Here is a 20,043-nt window from a genome sequence, read left to right as displayed (position 1 = left end):
ATTTAGCTTTTTTTGGCATAAATCGCTTCCGCTCTTCAATTGGTGCCTTGGAGGAGTTCTATAAGAATCCTCACTTGAGTTAAGGCTGACTTATGCGAGTTTGGACGAACGGATCGCCTAAGGCCGCACGGTTCGCGAGAGAAAAACTCTAGCCCCCTGACACTAGTATGAGATTACATTCTTTGAATTCTCAACATTTTATTTATCTCTTAATTTTATTTTATTAAGTATTATCAAGAAATCATAATATAAAATTTAATATCATTATAACCCCTTTCTTATAATATCTAAACTTTGGAATAGAATCTGAAATTAAAGAAAAAAATTATCCTCTATTCTTTTTATATTAATCAATATAGTCTTTTTTTCTCAAAAAAAAATCTATAATATCTATTAAGACTAATTCCTAAAGTTCAACTGTTCCAACGATGACACATGACATGGGATTCTGCATATAAGACTTACTATGGGTTATGTAAAGGTTTAACAGTCGAATTTTCTAATGAAAAATAATTGTATGAAGCAGTGGCGCCATCTGTATTCCTTTTCTAATTGGGTATGAATAAATATTTTCATTTTTTCTCATATTTCTTAACAGTATTTAGTTTCTACTTTCAATTTATTATTAATTAATTAAAATAAGAAACCCTAAACCCCCCACAGTTAATTCTAATTATAATTAAAAACCAAATCTTTTTTTCTTAACTTTTTCTCTCGTAATTTTGAACACCAAAATATAATTTAATTTGTAATATAAAAACTTCATAAATCAAATATAATTAAATTTAAAAATTAAATATCATAAATAAAATAAAATATTTTTATTTAAATATCATCAACTAGATTGCAATCAAGGTTGAATATATTCATATTCTCTACTGCAAAATTTTCAAAACAGAGCAATGACAGATATGACTGAAGCCTTTTAGGATAATTTCTTTTACTAGTTGTATTTAACATATTACCTTATGGTAATTCATTTCAATTCAATTTAGGCTTTAATTTTGTAATAATAAAAAGATGACATGGGAAGCAAAGAGATTCATCTCATAAAATTAAAGTGAAATGAAAAATGAATCTATTAAATTATTATGAAAGAAAGTAAATATGTAAAAGACAATTCTATAAAAAAAATAATATAATAAAATTTATTTTAACATGATATTACATCTCGTCAACCAAACACTCAAATAAGGAGATTACATTTCATTTGTAATCTTACATCTTATTGTAATCTAAAATTCAACAAATCTAAGGCACCCTAAATATTATTATTTTTAGTATTTTAATATGTTTTTCTTTCTTTAGTTTATTTTAATTCCCTATTTAAAAGTTATTAACATGTTTTGATTTGTTATGGTATTTTGGTTGAACAAATAAAAACATTTATTAAAAGATATTGAGTTTAATAAATCGAATTAATCAAATTTATTTTGATTTGATGAATTCGTTCATAATAAATTTCAATAAATTAACAGAATTTCGATCAATAAAAGTTGGGGTGGTTAGGTTTTCTAGCAGCATTATGAAAATCATGAAGAAACGCAAAGCTTCATTTGTATAGCACCTGATGATAAAAAAAAAAAAGGAAAGGTGGGAATTTGAGAGGTGAAACTTTATATAGGCTTGGAATAACATAATAGGATGGAACAAAATCTGGAGAGGAAAGGAGTTAGCATATTGAAATTGGTGCAATCGTGGGATTTGCAAGCAGAAACAGGTACAACAGCAAAATCGAATTCAACAGGTAGAAGGCTCTGAAGGGTAAACCAGCGGCTGCAGAAACTCACCTTGTCACACTGCGGTTCAAGGTAAAATTACTAATCAAATTCTCCAAAGAATTCAAACTATGATTCACAATAAAAATGGGAATTTTAGCCGAAAGTACTACACTCAAAAAATTCCTATAAACTATCCCTTCGTCCATTATAACCAGACCAATTCCACCAAATGATCCAGTTCTGATGCAATTTTGTTTTCTGCTATACAACTTCATTACACACTGTTAACAATTCCATGTATTTACATGCAAAAGACCAGAAGAGAGATATTTTCAAAAGCAATATCCCCCGGTTGCCAAAAATACAACAAAAGAGTCCCCTGTAATTCCACCATCGCAATGGAGAGCTCAAGCCATTAAATGCTTTCTAATTTTCAACATAAATAATAATATGCAAGATTGGAGGAAATTTTCCCCACCTCATCCCTATAAATTATCCCAGCTTGTCCTGTTACAATACCAGGCCAGCCCTGTTTTGCTTTTCCTTTTCATGTTATATGATGAACAAAGAACCACTTCCTCTCACAAATGCTTGCACAGACCCGATTAGGGTTTTAACACAACCAGGAGCTGATCCTAGAGCTGAAAATCACACAAGTGCTACTTTACAATCATCACCCTTGATTGAAAGAGGATTTCAAGCTCTCATCTGGTAATGTCCAAGACAGCAGATGCCCACTAGAATCACCACTCAGCAACTGCTTCAGGCCACTCGTTAAGTGAAGAGCAGTAACTGGATGTTTATGGAACTTCAGGACCTTCTGGAGCACCAATCTGTATTCTGGAGACTCGCCCAAATCTAATCCTCCTGTTCCAATCATATTTGACTTGCTGTTGGTCTTATCTTGGTCAGTGCAGTGAACCATATGCCAGACCTTAATAGCCCCACTCTGGTGACCCGTTACATACCAGTTTGTGTCCTGCCAATCAGAGAAGGTACAGCTTGTAACAGAAAGTATAGAATCAGATGGCAGCTGGGATGTATTAATTACTGCTAGACAGTCCCCATTGATGCTCCAAACAGCAAGCAGAATTCCAGCAGCTGTCACAATTTCCCCAGATAAATCATTCACGTAAACTGCAGAAACTGGTGCTGGGAACTCAGGAAGCTGCCTAACAAATACTAATGAGCTTAGGTCCCATATGATAACAGTGCAGTCATCTGATCCACTCACAACCAGCATGTAAGGCTGACTGACACGAAGACATGTGATTTTAGCTGTATGACCACAAAGCACTTTTTCCAACAGCAGTCGTCTAGAGGCACGGGGGCCGTCCTCACTGATTCTCCAAACAGAAACTAAACCATCATCGGCCCCAGTCACCAAAATATGACCATCATGACTAACACCAGCACACTGAATTTGGTTACCACCATGAAGATTCTCATGTGTTGAAAGGAGGCGATCTTGGTCATAGCCCATAAATCTCAAGCTGCGATCAGGAAACCCCCATGCAAAATATTTGGCATATGTTCTAGGTTTAAGCAATGTGTTTGCCCCAGCAACAAGAATTTTCTCATTGAAAGTGACAATTTGAGAAATGGAAGAAGAGCTTTTCCGTATTTCATGTGGAACAAGAAAAGCTGAATGCTTCAGCGGATGAGAAGGAAGCTTTCTGTCAGACCGCCTTTTCACATGGGGTTTGAGGAATAGTTGCTTAGGTGTCTGTCCAAAATGATTGATCTGAGCTAGAATGGAGGCTTTCATTGAAGGATCTGTAACCGAGTCTATGTCTACACTTCCTTCATATGTGTAATGGTAGAAAACATTAACAGCTTCTTCAGCCGCCTGTCAGTTACAACAACAATAAACAGAATTAAAGAAGAAAACTGAAAAGATTTAAGACATTATCTTGGAATGACAACTTGGCATTGCTTATACAAGGGGCAGTACATGAAGTCAGACTAGGAAAAGAAAGAGAGAAAACAAACATAATACCGACTGACCCAGTATAACTTCACAGCAATCCAGAAAAGGACAAAGCAAATTATATCAGCAGGAATTGCATATGACAGAAAACTTAAGAACTTTAATCATCTTTTTCAAGTGTGCATGTGGGTTAAAATGAGTAGCAATCTTTACAAATTACATGAAATGGAGGTTTAAATATGCTTCACAGATGGTGCCAATACCCACCTTTCCCCTTTGTTTATATCCAAAAATGAGGTCTATCCAATGGTGCAGATTTTCTGAGACAAAATCAGATTCTAGGGCCTCTCTATGCTTCCTGATGAACTCCCTAGCACTGCCTTTGGCCCAAGGAGGTAGGACAACATCTCCAACCTGGGTAATACAAACAATGGAAAAAATAAATGAGAAATTAGAATCAAGTTTATTTTGGCACATTATCAAACAACAGAATAAAGATCAAATTTAAGATTTAAAATTTTAACAAGACCTTTTCCCCTGACTGCTTCTCCCCCAAGTCAAGGTTGAAGCGATTTTCCAAAAATTCAGGCATGTAAAAGAATTCTGGAATCAGTTCTTTCACATCTGATGTATTACCCTTCCCAGCAGCACTCAACCAAGTGTCTCTTATGCAATTGAAAAGACGATCAGCATGATCAAATTGGCCACCCTGTAGCTTCTGATTTTCCACACTAAATGGAGGCAAGCGAAGAAGATAAAAGAGAACAATGCCAGCACTAGAATAATGGGAACCATAATGAAATTTTGGGACCTCAGGGTCATCCCAGCTTTCGTATCTGAAAAACAAAAAGAGAACTGGAACGATAAGCAGTAACATAGGCGGCATGCAACTTCATATTTAAAGACAATGCAAAACAAGCATGCCAGCCATGATATGATCATTCCAAAAACGGTGAACATCTACAGGATAATTATTAAATTGTTTTTTTCCTTTTAAGCGGAAGGATTTTGGAAAATATTAGAATTGACCTTTTCTTAAATTCCTCTTCCCCTTCTGGTGTCTGACAACCCATTGGTTTGTCAAGTTTGCGGAAGGTTTTGGGATCTGACAAGTCCAGATTTTCACTCTCATAGTCAGCAAGAACCCATGGAAAGACTGGGTATTGAGTAAGATCACTGTATCCACGTCCCGCCAAGGTATTGAGATGCATGAGGTACTGGAAATTGCTGATTTCTCCATTTTGCCACCTCTTTGAGAAAGATTTAGCCATTATTTTAAAAAGACGGCCACCCTCACTGCTTTCCTGTTTTGTAGATCCTGAAATGGTCGTATCCAACCTGGTACAAGGGAAAGAATAACAAATGTGAATGATCTTTTCCAAGATTTAGAAGATAAAGAAGAAAAACAAACAATTCAGGGATGAAGCTTAAGTGCAGCAAAGAAAAGAACATCAAAAGAAAAAAAGAAAAAATTCATTGGCCAAAGGTAGATGATAAATGGAAAGGCAAACAACTCTGGAATATACAGGAAAGACAAAGGGATGCCCTTTTGTGTAACATGAGTATTGCAGCTTGCTTTTGAGAAGCAGTTAATACCACATTGCAAAGCCATTGTAGAAACATAATAAAAAGAAAGATAGAATAATGAATTCCAGGTTACATACAAGCTGTTCCTCGGTAGATTCATTGCAACCAGATTTTTGAATACTTCATCTCTCTCTCTTTTGTGAAACATCAGGAGATCATTACATCCATCCATGCTGAACAACTCAACAGCAACAGGACGAAGCTGGTAATCACGCTTCAAAATCTCATGAACACTATCAAGCTTCCACATACGCCAAGCGTGAGGTAAATTACCACTGCTAACCACTTTCTCCTTTCCCCAAGCACCACCATTGTAGGCCCAGGCCCTGCCCCCTACCAATGTCTTGGGAGGTGAGGGACAGGATGAAGCTGATTTTGACTGGAAATCCATACAACCCGTAACATCCTTCTTTACACCCAATGCCTGATCAATAACAGAGAGATCATCTTCGCATTCCTTCTCACATATGCAGCCAGAACTGTCAATGTAAAAGTTCTCTATTACATACAAACAAAGCTCCCCAATCAGAAATATGCCATCATGTTTGTCAAGACCCACTACTCGCTCACAGTTATATCTGAATCTTATCTTTTCAAGAGGTTCCAGATAAGGTCTGATTAAATATTCACCATTATCATTTAGTTCCTTATCTGATTTATCCTCAGCAACTTTGACTTCATCCATTTTAACAGAAGATGACACCCTAGGAGATCCATGTTCAGATTTTCCAGGTATGCTCTCAGATATAGGGACAGAGACTGCACTGGATTTCCCACCAAACTCAAGGGCTGAGTGAAGACTAGCTTCTTCATTCCCACTACTAGCTCTGTCATAATTCCATCCATCTCTAACAGATGTTACATCCTTCACATCATATGACTCTTTATACAATGACTCATCATATAGCTCAGTGTCAACACCATTCTGTTCAACACTATCATTCAAAAGATTAAATATTGCTTCAGAATCAGAGTCCGAAACATCAGGACCATCCTCATTTTTCACTTTGGAGAACTCTGTCTCGCCTAATTCCATCTGCCAATCAAGAACATTTTGGATACTATCAATTCTCAATTTACAGCGCTCAAGCTTTTTGCGCATCCTGTATGGACCCTCAATGGGGCAAAGTTGCCACTGAGGATCTTCTGGCATAGAGGATTGACGAATTGGGAATATTCCACGTTCGTGTACAAGTTGCTGGAGATGGGTTTGCCATTCACTCTCAGCATGGAGAACCCATCCATACTTATCCTGACGGACAACTCTTAACTCAGTGGACATTGTATCACGAACCACCTCCAATGCATATCTCCTTTCATTCACTTTCTCCCAGTGTTTTAGGTCAACCTTTGAAGTATCTCGTGATCTTCTTCCCATTTCCCTCTTACGACGACCTTCCATGCCTTTAATTCTTACTCCAGGAAATTTTGCCGAGCCAGCAATATACTGCACCCACATTATTGCTGCACATTGCTCCAGTACTTTATTTACCATCTGTTCAGAGTTCTGAAACCAATCAAAGAAAGACGATAAGCTTCCAGTCAACAATTTGTCAAAACCACCATGCAGTACATCTAGGTGCTGTCCTTGGTTAGGTTTAGAGACAAGCAAGTCTTCCAAAGAAGCTCTTCGATGAACCAACAAATACTTTATAACATCAATTGCCATGTTCTGAACATTTCGCCGCTGGTCACGAAGTAGAGAAATTAAATTTACACAGAGACAACAATTTAGATCAGTATCAAAATTGCTAGGACAGAATATAATTCGTCGGTGAGCAACTAATAACTGCAAAACCGTGGAGATATCAATCCCTGGATCTTCTAGAGAAGAGTTTATTGGCAATTTTTTCTTAGATTCCATCAGCAGACCCAAGGAGGAAAGGAGATCATCTTCTCCTATAGTGATCAGGAATGATGGTAGGAAGCAGTACAGTATCATCCTATTTGTATTCTTAAGAATTGAATTTACATAAGCATCAAGTTGTCTGCTTCCTCTTGCAATAGACAAAAGACCCTTGCCTGTTGGAGCTGCTTCTTCAATTCGACCATCTTTGTTTGCTAATTGCAACATTGATAACAAAAACTCCAGAGTTTTCAGCACACCACCAGGTTGGGGAAGAGCACCCATGTAAACACGATCAACAATCATCCAGCATAAAGCGTCTAAGTTTGAGGACCATTTAGTCTTATCCAGCTTTTTATCATCTTCTTCATCATCACGCAAGAGACGCCTTTCAACAAAGTTCATTAATCTAGTAAGAAATAAACCTTGGAAAACCAACATGGATTCAGCTTCAACATATAGTGGAACCATTTCCAAGATGCTCTCCACAACTTGTGCTGCTTTTATTTGCTCTGTTAAAAAGTCAGCAAGCACTTCAGCTATAAAATCCAACATAGCAGTTGCACCAGCAGAACAAGGGCCACCACCATAGCCAGAATCATCCATCTCCAGAAGAAGATTTGGTGTAACAGAAAATGTCATATTTGCAACTGTTGGCCCTTGAGAACCACACTTCAAGTCTGAGGATTGATCAAAATCACAAACAGAAGAGTCCATGGAAGTTGGGGTGATTATGGGATTTTTGGATTCATTCTGGTTTACACTTAACCAAGAAGTCAGAGCAACCAGGGGAGATGAAGAGGGAGAGTGGGGGATTTTGGAATTAGATTTCTCAGATAAAATAGGAGAATCCGGGATAACAAGAGATGCAGAACTCTGGGAATCTGGTGGCTGAATTGTAGGATTGTCTTTGATACTGTGAAAATTGAAGTCGTTTGTGCTTGAAGTGGCAGAAACCTGATCAACACTATCACCTTCTACGCTCAGAATAACTTGTACATCTTCCTGCAATGATTTGTTTAGTTCCTCCTGAGATGAAGTATGCTTCATCTCTTCTTTATCTTCGGCCATGTAATTCGAAGCGACAGGCATCTCTTCAGAACTTGAACTGACCTGTGCTTGAGGGAAACTTCCAGCACTAATTGATGTCTTGGAAGACTGTTCCTGCTCAGCAGGCAAGCTAGAGAATGTATTTTGTGAACTAGCATCATCACAATCATTTAAATTCCTCTCTTCTGTCTTTGTAGAGAGCTCTCTTGCCATCTTCACAGTGTGAGCAGACCTACAAGACGACACAAACAAAAATAAGATTTCTTGTGAAACAGATTGGAGATCGTGTCAGCATTAGTTACATTAAAATAAATATCTTTTAGGGAACATTATATAAAGATTAAATACGTCATTAATGTAAAACCAAATGTCCAAGTATAAATGGAGAATCAAAGACAAACCTAACACAAGAAAAATAGAGGTCAATGCAGCTTTCTAGAAACTCAGCTTGTCTGCAAGCAGCAGAGAAGGGAGGGCACATCTTTGCCAAATCAACCATAAATCTCAGAACTGATGTTGCAGCAGCAGGAGCAGATGCCTCTCCACCCATTAAGCGTGCAGCATATGTCTTGTGCATGAGAGCTTCACCTTGAAGCTCCCCAGACATGTCTACATTTTCCTCCACCAGTTCTGCAACAAGTTGGGAAATATTTCCAGTTTGGCGAGCAAGTATTGACTGCATGCTTAGCCTATCAAAGGTAGATTTTGCCATAACAATTATAGATTCCAGTAGTTCTACAAATTTCAACTCCACATGGCCTCCATCACTTGGCATTAGTGCATGAAAGTCCAGCATACGGACTTCTGGCAATCTTGGATAAACAGGCTTCCCAAATATCAGACAGAATAAGATATAGTATATATCAGGAGAATCATAGAAACTGGGAAGCACACGCATTAGACCTTGATAACCTCCACTTGTGCGAAATTTAAGAGCAAAAGTGGGAGAAGATGCCAGACACACACCAAGAAGAGTCATGATCCATCTCATACTAGTAGGATGAACAGCTTCATCAAGAAAATATGTTATTAATTTAGAGGAGACAATTTTATGCCACTGCTCAAGCATCTCTTCTGTTTTGATCGTCACTTGAAGATCTATAAGCATCTCCAAAAGCATATTCCTGACTATGACATGCTTTCCCATGGATTCACGCATTATTTGATGTTGTGGTTTCAGCTCAGGTGGATCAAATGTCATAATAACAAACCTAACCACATTTTCTAGTTCAGATGCCAGGAACCCATCTTCCAATATGACCCCAAGTAGTACAACTAATTTTTCCAAAACAGGAACTTCAACATCACCACGCTGCAACGTTACCAGTAAATGCTGAACAAGGTTGATTCGTCGAAGAACCGTAAGGTTGTGATTCCTGTACCAATGCATGGAAACAAGATGCTCTAGAAAATTTAACAGTGCAATTTGAATGGAAACCGGGGCAGTTACCCACAGTGTCCAGTCAAGCAAAACATGTTCTACCATATCCGCATTTGACAAGACAATGCAATTTGAAGTTTCAACAGACATATCAGTATTTTCTAGCTCCAAAATATGACTTAATGAATCCTTTGGGGCAGAAAAATCATCCATGTCAACAAGAGATCCAACTGAAGATGTTTCATCACGGAACTTTGTGAAATTAAGATCCTCGAAGCCAGTTTCATGAATGGATGCAGTAGGTGATATAAAAGTTTGGATTCGTTCCACTTTTTTTGGTTCAGAAAATGATGCTTCACATGCAGCAATCTGGAAAAATATCTCAAGACACTGCATATCAAATAACGACATCCTTCGACGCAGGAATAAAGCTAGTAGATGGTATCCCCTGTATGTTTGCATGTCTTTTACATTTTGAGGATTATGATGAAGTGAACAAGCAAGAAATGAAAGGGCCATATGGAGCATATCCTTAGTCTCAGCAGCGTCAACAAGTGCCAAAATGACAGACATCCCACCAATAGGCCGGATGGTATCACCAATCACACATTGCCTACAGATATAGATATCCCCATTAAGACGCCCAAATCGTGGTATACCTGCAGAGATAAGGGATGGAAGAATAACTTAGTTAAGATGAATTCTCACACAGTTACACATAGAAGGCAGAAAATGTTATTCACCTCCAATGGGAGAAGCAGCAGCTGACAAGGGATCGACCAGATTGAGCAAGAAAGATGTACCAGATGCTCGAACAGCCTCCGCACATGTTCCATCAAATGCAAATATGAGTTTTTTCCCAGAGAGCTGAAACGTAAGGTTTCCCAATCTATCCAAATCCCACACAATTCCACTTCCATCTGCCTTAGAGTTTTCCTGCTTGCTTGCACTGTCAAGTTTTTGCATTCCAGGAGGTACAGCCAATTCAGCATCTAATGAATCTAAGATAGCCATGCTACCACCACCACAAGCCTGGTTGGGAACAAAACGGAGAAGATCTGCATCTTGGAAAAGTCCTCTATATCCTCTACCAAGAATGTACATGACACAAATACAACCTGGTGTGAGCACTTCCTCAAAGAGATAGCAAGAGCGGAGTCTCCATGTAAAGTCACTAACCCTTGCACAAGTAACTGGAGTCCCAATAGCTACCTGCAAAGGTTTTCCAATGGGAGAGGGTGAATATCCTAATTTTCCTGTGTGTCTTAGCTTCCCATCAAGATAAACATAGGCAACACTAGCTTGGAATAGTCCAGCAAGAGCATTTGGTTTGCTATGAACAACAGCAAGGTGATGCCACCGGCCTTCTTCCAGTTCTAATCCAGAAAATGATAAGGAGCAAGAATTGCTGGTGGCAAGGGTAAGAACACCATCCTCTTGAAGATAGAGTTCTGCATAGAAAGTATTCTCATTATTTACTGCACCAACAGAAAATATCCGGAGGATACGCTGGTCATGATGCTGCGCATTTGAGCCACTTTTCCTCTTTGAAGGACCAGATTTGGCAGGATCAATTTCTTTTGCTTGTGTTCTCAAAAAGTTTTGAAACTGAAACCAACAAACAAATGAATATCCAGCAGCAGGAGGCCAAGATCTTTCTCCCATAGACACCAGAACTGAAGCATGCCCAATCTTGCTCATGTCCATCTCAACAAATGGAGCCACAGAAACATTTTCCAAGGCCGTATCTTCCATGAGAATTAACCTCTCCATCATATCAACAATTGTATGACCTGACTTCATCAGCCTCATTTGCAGAATATATCTTACAAGTGCTTGGAGTTCAGATGCAGACAACCTATCAGCAGAAATCAAAACCTTATTCAGAAAATAATAGAGGACAAACAAAAGTAATGTTTCCAAGACATGAACACATGGCGTACCTATATGCCCCTAGAATCTCTACAATCTTCAAAGCATAAGAGAGTAACGGCGATGAGCTTGAAAGGAAGGGTTGAATTGTCTCCAGAAGAAGTTCCACACAACCTACATGCATTGCAAAAGAAGTACTAAGAAATTAATGTGTAATTCAGAAAGAGCATAAAGGCAATAGAAGATTCTTTCTCACCTACGGAGGTGAGATTTTCTTGATTGAAGGGGCCAGACCGAGCAAGTTTCCCAATAAGGTCCAGCACTTCTACTTGCACCTTAGGAGTGAAAAGCAACAATGAACGGATCAGAACTCTAACAGCACCAGCATTGTATATACGTTCCTTGTCAGGATTAACCAAACCAGATGGCGTGGTCAAAACAAAACTAGTGGACTCATTTTCAGCCATATCTGCTGATATGGCACTCTCTGGTGTCATGAAAGGTGGAAGGACAACTTCAAGAGCAAGTTCCAACAATAGATGTATCACTTGCTTCTCATAATCCACACACAGCAAGCCAGACTCGGATAGAAGATCATAAAATGTGTGTGATGATATGATAGCATGCAGTTTTGTCCTATTAATAGTATTACCACACACCCCTGCTGTCATAAGGCGCAATAAATATGTGAAGACTCTGATGTAAACTAATAAAGAAGGTTCTTCTGAGTGACCATCACCCTGAAAACTGTGGAGGGTGGTTAGCAGAAGAGAAAATCCAGTGGCTTCACCAAAGACTCTTTGAGCAGCATTATTTACTCCTAGAATGCGCCACAAGGTTCCCATTGTATCACATTTTGCATCACTTTGAAGCTTGTATTGATGTCCTGAATCACTTGTAACCATTCCACTCTTTAAAACTTCAACAAGTGATCCTAATTCTTCAGGATGACCCTGGAAGAAGAACGAGAAAACAATTATGGTGTGATAAATCACAAATGCATAACAATATCAGTTCACTCATTCATGAAAACATTCACAAGGACATTTAAAATTAAACAAACTGGAGCTTAAGATCAAAGGATGTTCATTAATGTAAAATTTAAAAAAAAGGTTAAAAAAGGGAAGAATAACATGCTTGAATGTAAGATCTATGACAAACAGATGAGCATGCATCATAACAAACCTGCATAGCATCTTCAGTGATCAAACATGACAATATCCGTAGGACACCAGGGCGATGAACGCTGGACACCAAGAAGGGAAGAACTGTGGTCAAACCATTGGCGGATCGAAATGCAGCTTGGTTGGCTTCAGCTTTCTTCACTAATGAAACCATACAATCCCAGCCAATAGCAACTGTACTCTCAACTTCAAATATAGGGAACTTTCCTGAACCAGATTCCATGAGCTTGGGTGAAGTAATAATAACATCCTTGTTGTCCAAGTGTTTCTGGAAGCTGCTCGAGCTGGATTTTCTCTCCAACTGACTGGCACCACCACCATGCTCGTCAGGACCCAAAAGAAACTTATGTTGCTTCAGATCATCTAAAAGGACTTCCAGCACACCTACTTCTCGTAGGACTTTCTTGTATTGCTGATCAAACGATAAGAGCTTTACAAAAAAAGAAAGGATGGTGAGCTTTAATTCGGATGCAATTGGTTGCTGCAATAAGCAACATAGAGAAAGCAGCTCTTGCTCAGGAACGCAATTCACCACAGTCACAGCATATTCAAGAATTTTCAGAATTATATCTTGCAACGCTGAAGGAAATCCAGCCATATTTAATATCAAGAGAGGAACAGTCCTCAATTGCTGACACAACTTATAGTTTTCAATATGACTTGAAAATATTTTAAACATTCTGTTTAATACTTCTGCCTGCAAATCCCTGCTTTCTGCCTTGAGAAAAATGTCCTGCAACATCTGAACAGCTTCAAGGTCTTTAACTTTATTATTTCCCTGTTCCCATTTATCACCAAGTCTGTCGGTAGTTGATGTCTGACTTATGCTATGACCACAGGCCTTGGTGTGAGAATTTTTTGACGTTCTGTTTCCAGCAGGACCTGTTTGAGCTAGGTTAACAAGAATATCAAGTAGCCTAGTCAAAGTGGGTGAGAGATGTTCACTGGAAGGGTCCTCTTTTCCCATGAAATCCATCGCCAGAGCTTCATCAAAAGCATGACCCTGATCGTTGTCAACATGAGGCTTCAAATAAATAGATTGAATGCCTTGATTCTGTGGCATTGAAGACAGAACTAGAACAAACTGAACAAGGAAGTGATAACCATGGGCATTACGTATATCTTCCCTAAGCCTGACACCACTGGCCTCTACAAATCGAAGTTCATGATATCAGCAATAAACACAAAACAAGGACAAATCTCGAATAACAATCATCAAACGAAAGAGCAGCTAAAAGATTATTTCTTTCCGTAGCTAAGACCACAAAGCTTACCATACATTACAAAATCCATACACTAACCATAGTTTTAGAAAAACAATTCTGCAAGAAAAATTCACAAACCAATTACCTGGTCTATAGGACAATTCCACACATTCAAGTAACAAGTCCACAATCCTAACAGTGTAGGCAGGGTCCCCGCAATCTGGATTAAAATCCTTAACAGCCATTAAAAGCACTTTAATCTGCACAACAAGAGAACAGCACGTGAACAAATGAAAAAGCACATTTTTTTATCAATGACAAGGCAACAAGGAAAAAATTGACCAGACACATATTGACATAAAATATAAATAACAAGATTACTGAAAGAAAAAGAATAAAACAAAACAGAATTATCGAACTTGGTTGCATGATGAGCGTAATAGAAGTATATAGAAAAAATAGCTGTTCCAGTATATAGGTCATATAAAAAAATCCAAAGAAAGCAGAAAGCAAAGCAGATAGAAAGAAGACACTTGAAAGGCAGAGTAAAGGCTCCTCAAAATAAATATCTCAATCTCTCACAAGTCACCAAGTGCTTATTATCAGAACCCTTCCTATTTCTGTCATGAAAAAAACTGGAAGAAAAGGAGTTGTTCCCAAAGGCACCATCTAAATTGTTGCATCAAGGTGAAGCTATAAAAAAAATAAGCAGGCAATAAGAGAAAGACATATAAACACAAAATTGAAACAAAGTACCGAAGATTCAAAGAGGCTTAGCTATATGGTTGTCTACATATAAAAGAACATTTTTGAATAAAATTAGAAGGTTTACACCCTCATGGTTTATGTTAAGCCTTTGTCTTAAAAAAAAAAACCGCATCAACAATAATGGAAATAAATACCAATCAACATTGTTATTTTTCTCACGAGATCGTCTCTCCAATGAATTAATGGAAACTAAAACTCTAAAGCAATGAAGTAGCTGGTCGATTGAGTTACAACCATCATCGCTAGATATGAGTTGGTCGGTTGATGCCCAAACTCAAGGGAAATACCAAAAAAAAAAAAAAAGTAAGAGACTTAATAAAGCATCCTACTGTTTTATATTCACAATTGTGCACACACCGATCATCCATCGAACTCCTAAAAAAGCCACTGGAACTTTTCTGCCATTAGTTAACACAGGACCTACCTTCACTGAAGGCATGAACTCTGCTACTCTAAATTTTGGCCTAAATTACTCTACAAATCAATGCATAATTCATACCTTACTGCCAATATTATTCTTCAGTCTTCACAGTTAAACCCAAAATCAACTATCAGAAAGCCTTAAATGCAAAGACAATGTTTGATCCAATTACTAAGGATCCACTAAAGCATGGAAAATTATATTTAAAAGAAACTAAAAGAAATGAAATGGCATTCAGCAAGCAACATTTGTTCTTCAGATATACTCTTTAAATTTCCCACAAAAACACATACCAGCTGATGTTTGTGAATGTATTTGGCCGTGCTTCCATCATCATTGACCAAAAGAAGTGCAAGGATCTAGAGGAACAGCAAAATTATACCAGTTAAGAATCAGCACGTGATGCTAGCATGAACCTGATTCAAATTAACAATTATATAGTAAAGCAAAACAAATTTACCTGCATAGCATGTCTATGAAGTTGTATGATGTGCAGTGAAACAAGACCTTCCTTATACTTAGAGAAGACTGTTACAGACCCGTTGGCAACCATCTGAAATAGCAACATCAGAGAATCATCCTCAATCAAACTCTGTGCTGCTAAAGGATGGCTTGCCAATGCTTTCATAATATGCACCACACTTCCTTCTACCTGAATTAATAGAATAAGTTTCAAGTCAAACCAAAAGGCTTTATTCAAATCAACTGTGTTCAAGACATGACTTGTTTACAAGGTAAACTGAAACAAAATTGAGATTTCCCAAAAAGGAAAGATGTAATTAGATATTCAAAGAATAGATTAGTCATAAATGAGAAAACAAAAATCAGCCTTGTGCAATAAGATTTCTTTTAAAATTTTAATCAACAATAATAAAGAGAAAAAGCACACACACGTGCCAAAACATATGTAGCACACATACATGCATACGTATATATATAGAATATGTATAAAACAGTTCGTAGTTCAAGTAATCTCGAAAGTAAAACCACCTCAAGTCGGCGGGCTTGCCCAACATCAGCAGTGGAATCCTTTTCAGCTAGCATTGGTTCCTCAGTGTAATTAATTTTCAGCCTCTGGTTGGCCTCATCAGGACACAAAAGAGCATTCAAAACATGTATGAGACAGCAAAATATCCCAGAATCAAGGAGAGATTGTTTATCAATAGGCTGCAAACAACAGAAAAATTAACAATTAATGATATTTAAAAGAACTAGGATGACATGATTCCACCTATAGAACAACAACTAAGCTCTTATAGATTAATGAGTTATACCCCAGACACAAGGATTTCAACAGCAGTCAACAAATTTGAACCGGGACTGAAGCCACCCTGCAAATAAGCACAAATAAACGAAACTCCAAACCCGAAAACAACAGGGATATTTTAGATTCAGAGATGTAAACACTTGGATCACAGGGCCAAACCTCAGTGACTTCCGAGAAAAACCGTAGAACTTTCAGTACATCCAAAGATTTTGTTTTGCTGCTAATTTTTAACTTTTCAATATCCGTTACAAATGCTCTTCCCACAACAAAAGAGAATATATGTGTTTCTACTAACCTGTAATTAATTAAAGAACTTAACATTAGTCAACTATTAATAGCACTAGATCTACAGTGCAGAGCGGGTAACCATTTGGCAAACTGTAAAGAAACAATTTAACTATTCCATAAGGAGAGAGATAAAAGAATTATTCAAAAGGCGCAAAAAAACTTATAAGTTGACAATTTCTTAATGAGGTTTGAAGCAGAAGCTGATGAAAATTTTAAATATTACAAGGACTTTACTTTTATTACAACAATCCTCGTCAGACTTAACTAAACAGCAAGTTTCTACATAGTTTGAGTAGTCAAAGTTTGTTTTAAATTGCATAGGATGGGTCTTAGTAGCTAAAACTTAAAGCCAACAACATAAATGATAAATCTGAACAATGACAGAAAATACAGAGGACATGATCTTTCTAATGGCAACAAGATCAAGTCCAAACAAGAATGAATCATAAAGTACGACTAAACATTAAGATGATGAATTTTGAGGACAAACTTCAGAGAAAGGCCATCTCCACATTAAAATATTTTCCGACGAAACATGGCAAAAATATATTAATGTTACAGAAGAAAATTTTCCCAGTAATTAAACAAACATGTGAAGAATGGATGGAACAGAGCAACCAATGAAAGCAGTGCTTAACAACATGAAAGTGTACATATAAGCTGCACTCAAAGATCAGAAAAGAGTTGAACTCCTTGATTCCAGACCCAAAAAAAAACTATACAATATTGAGAAAGCGGATAGGAGGATCAGCAATCATACAAGGTGACTAATTGAGCTACATTGGCATGCTGCTTGACTAATCTACAAAAGGCATCTATAGTCAAATTCAAGGCCGCTTCTTTCTCCTGCAAAGAGAATAAATATGTAAGGGAATCAAGATGCCACATAAAAGAGTGTCAGGAGTTAAAACATAGATGAGAATGAACCTTTTCAGAATTGGATGAGCGAAACTCTTCCCAGAATCTCTTGAAGTCCAACTCCAATTCATGTTTGTCTCTGCTGTCACAAGTAAATATATATATAGAAATAAATTCACATCCATTGAGTGAAAGAAGTGGAAGCAGAGAAAATAAAGCACTTTGCAAGTGTAAAATGTAATTTAATTTTATGAGCGGACTTTAAAAAAAATCTGGTCAGTTAATCACGATAAAACGTAACGGGAAGATGAGTAGATCAGATACCGCATAACAACAACAATGAAGGTGCCACCACATAGTATATTCTCATACTCAACACATTGTTATAACAGGACTAAGAAAGAAGCTTGCACTGTGCCCCATAGTTTCATGGCAAAGTAAGAATATTTTGCGACAAAGAGAAAAAGGAGATAGCAAGACTCATTTGTAACTAAAGAGTTTCTAACATATAGTGATAGATGATATTAATGTGACATTTTATGACAATACAAAGTCCAAGCCTAAAAATTTAAGAAAAGAACACAGCCTCACAGTTAAGACTGATCTCAATTACCTCCCATTTAGATCACTTGAAAATAGGTGTCAAGTCATTTCAAAATGCCAAGGAAGGAAGTTAGGAACATGAAAAGATGGATTCAATAGTAAGTGAAACATTTCGACATAAGAAACAAAGAAAAGATGCAACAAAGCTTAGAAACTAAGGGGCTAGAAAAAATTTATTAAAAAAAAAAGAGATAACAACAACAACAATTAATAGAGAAGTAGCATTCATCCTACAGTTAGGCCATTATATTTCCAATAATTTCTAAAAAATTCTTATTTTTCTTCCCATCACACTAATAGAACTGTCCTCCAACACCAATTTAGGTCCCCCCCCTCCTCCTTTGTACTAGACTTATCATCAACTTTTATAGGATCATTCTATAACTCATATTGTCACTATTTCTTCCCTTCTCGTTTGCTTCTATATTTTCAATCTCTTATGACCCTTAATATAAGGGGCAATACAGAACTCCGGACTTTGTTTGAGTTAGCTCAATTGTGCAGTCTTAAACTAATAGAATACTCTTTGCTTGGGCAAATAAAACAATAGCCACAAAACTATGCATTGGCACCCTCAAATTGAGTTCAACCATGCACACTAGCACATCGAACAGTACCCAAAAAAAACTTTTCACATCTAAACTTAAATCTTTCAATCTTGTTTATTACAGAAAAAGCAACAGTATACTTAAAGAACATCTCATCAAAGCTTATCTTATCAAAAACATAAAGAAATCGACAAAGGCATTCGATATAACTGAAGGTGTACTTCTAATTTACCAAAATACATTAGATCAACGTTAAAAAGTGTCAACTGCAAGTAAAAAGGATAGAAGAAGATTAAAAATAAATAAATAAAGCACGCAACCACGACTCTACCAGTTCATCTCCTAAATTGAATCATCATTGACTGATAAAAATGCAAACGGAGAAAAAAGTCAATAAATTTTCAAAAGTTCTGAAATAGGAAAAATATAATAAATCGAACCTCGATGGAGAGGAAACGTAGTCGTAGAGAGTTGAGGAAGCATTGGTATCGCGATTGGAAGACGAAGCAGCAGCAGAAGACGAAGAAGAAACAGTTGTAGAAGTGGCAGTTGGAGTAGGAGATTGAGCTAAACCGACTTTTTCCTTGATGTCCTTAAGCAATGATACCCATTTCATCTTTTTCCCTTTGGATCCTTGAAACATTTACATGCGCCTCTCTCCTCTCATCCGACGCCGCCGCCGACGCCGCCTCAAGCACCAGATCCCTACCTCCTAGAATCTCGTCAAGAAGGATCTCATTCCACCTCCGTCTCCGATTACTCAAAAAAACTCCAATAAAACTACATTCAAACCCCCAAAACAAAATCAAATAAAACCAAACCAGAAAGAAAAAGTGAAGAAAAAATTAACTAGAAACTTAAAGAAACCGTGTCAATACAGCTGAAAAAAAGAAATGCAATTATCGGATCTATCGGGTTATGAAGACGCTTCAAAGCAGACCGGGATCTGGGATTAATCTGCCCTTTTTCTTCTCAATTCTCCTTTTTGTCGTCTTATTTTTTTCTTTTTTTTTTCAAATTACTAGTCGTTTTTTTTTTCAACCCTAAAATATATATGAGCTAAAAATAAAACACGACTTCGGTTAAGCATAAAATAATTATGATCATCGACTCTTAAATTTATTTTGTCTATTTTTTTTCTCTGTTGGTTTTGGACGGCCACTCCCCGCCTTGTTTATCGTTCTATATCTTTCCTTCTCTGCAGACTTTTCACTCTTATTAGTTAAATTAATTTATATTGGGAGAAACATATCATATCGGAATTAAAATTTCATGTTTTTTGGTGATAAAAATTTTTTTATGTGCAATTTAAAAACAATTTACTATTACATATTCACACCGTCTTCTTTTTTATAATATTTTGAGATGGGAAATATTGTTACTCTCCCCACGTCAGCATAGGATCCAAAAGCCACGTGGCACGTCGAGATTGACGGGCAAGACGTGACGGCTTTGTTCCGGCCTTTATTTGATTTTAAATCAAGGATAAAGCCCGTTTTGCCGGTTTATTAGGG

General features: G+C 37.2%; 1 protein-coding gene across 3 annotated transcripts; it reads right to left on the bottom strand.

The window, feature by feature from the left end:
• Window positions 1-1,901: 1,901 nt before the first annotated feature.
• On the bottom strand, window positions 1,902-19,844 carry LOC107923612 (protein SPIRRIG). Of its 3 annotated transcripts, none has more exons than XM_016853794.2 (20): window positions 19,408-19,785; window positions 18,970-19,309; window positions 17,448-17,520; window positions 17,281-17,366; window positions 16,392-16,527; window positions 16,240-16,296; window positions 15,956-16,132; window positions 15,426-15,617; window positions 15,259-15,324; window positions 13,922-14,036; window positions 12,573-13,720; window positions 11,644-12,340; window positions 11,459-11,561; window positions 10,259-11,373; window positions 8,536-10,174; window positions 5,316-8,366; window positions 4,681-4,989; window positions 4,181-4,487; window positions 3,919-4,065; window positions 1,902-3,570 (listed from the first exon to the last, which is right to left on the bottom strand). In XM_016853794.2, exons 2-20 carry the CDS (start codon window positions 19,170-19,172, stop codon window positions 2,395-2,397), a joined length of 10,797 nt encoding a protein of 3,598 aa, XP_016709283.1. In that variant the 5' UTR covers window positions 19,173-19,309; window positions 19,408-19,785; the 3' UTR covers window positions 1,902-2,394. The 3 variants fall into 3 exon arrangements, with proteins under 3 accessions (XP_016709283.1, XP_040962030.1, XP_016709284.1); XM_041106096.1 differs by having other exon boundaries at window positions 17,448-17,517; window positions 19,408-19,784; XM_016853795.2 differs by having other exon boundaries at window positions 17,448-17,517; window positions 18,970-19,844.
• Window positions 19,845-20,043: the final 199 nt, after the last annotated feature.

Source organism: Gossypium hirsutum, chromosome D11 (assembly GCF_007990345.1).
Source record: "Gossypium hirsutum isolate 1008001.06 chromosome D11, Gossypium_hirsutum_v2.1, whole genome shotgun sequence".
NCBI classification, from domain to species: Eukaryota; Viridiplantae; Streptophyta; class Magnoliopsida; order Malvales; family Malvaceae; genus Gossypium; species Gossypium hirsutum.
Note: the sequence above shows the minus strand (reverse complement) of the source record. Positions and strands in the feature narration are given on the sequence as shown.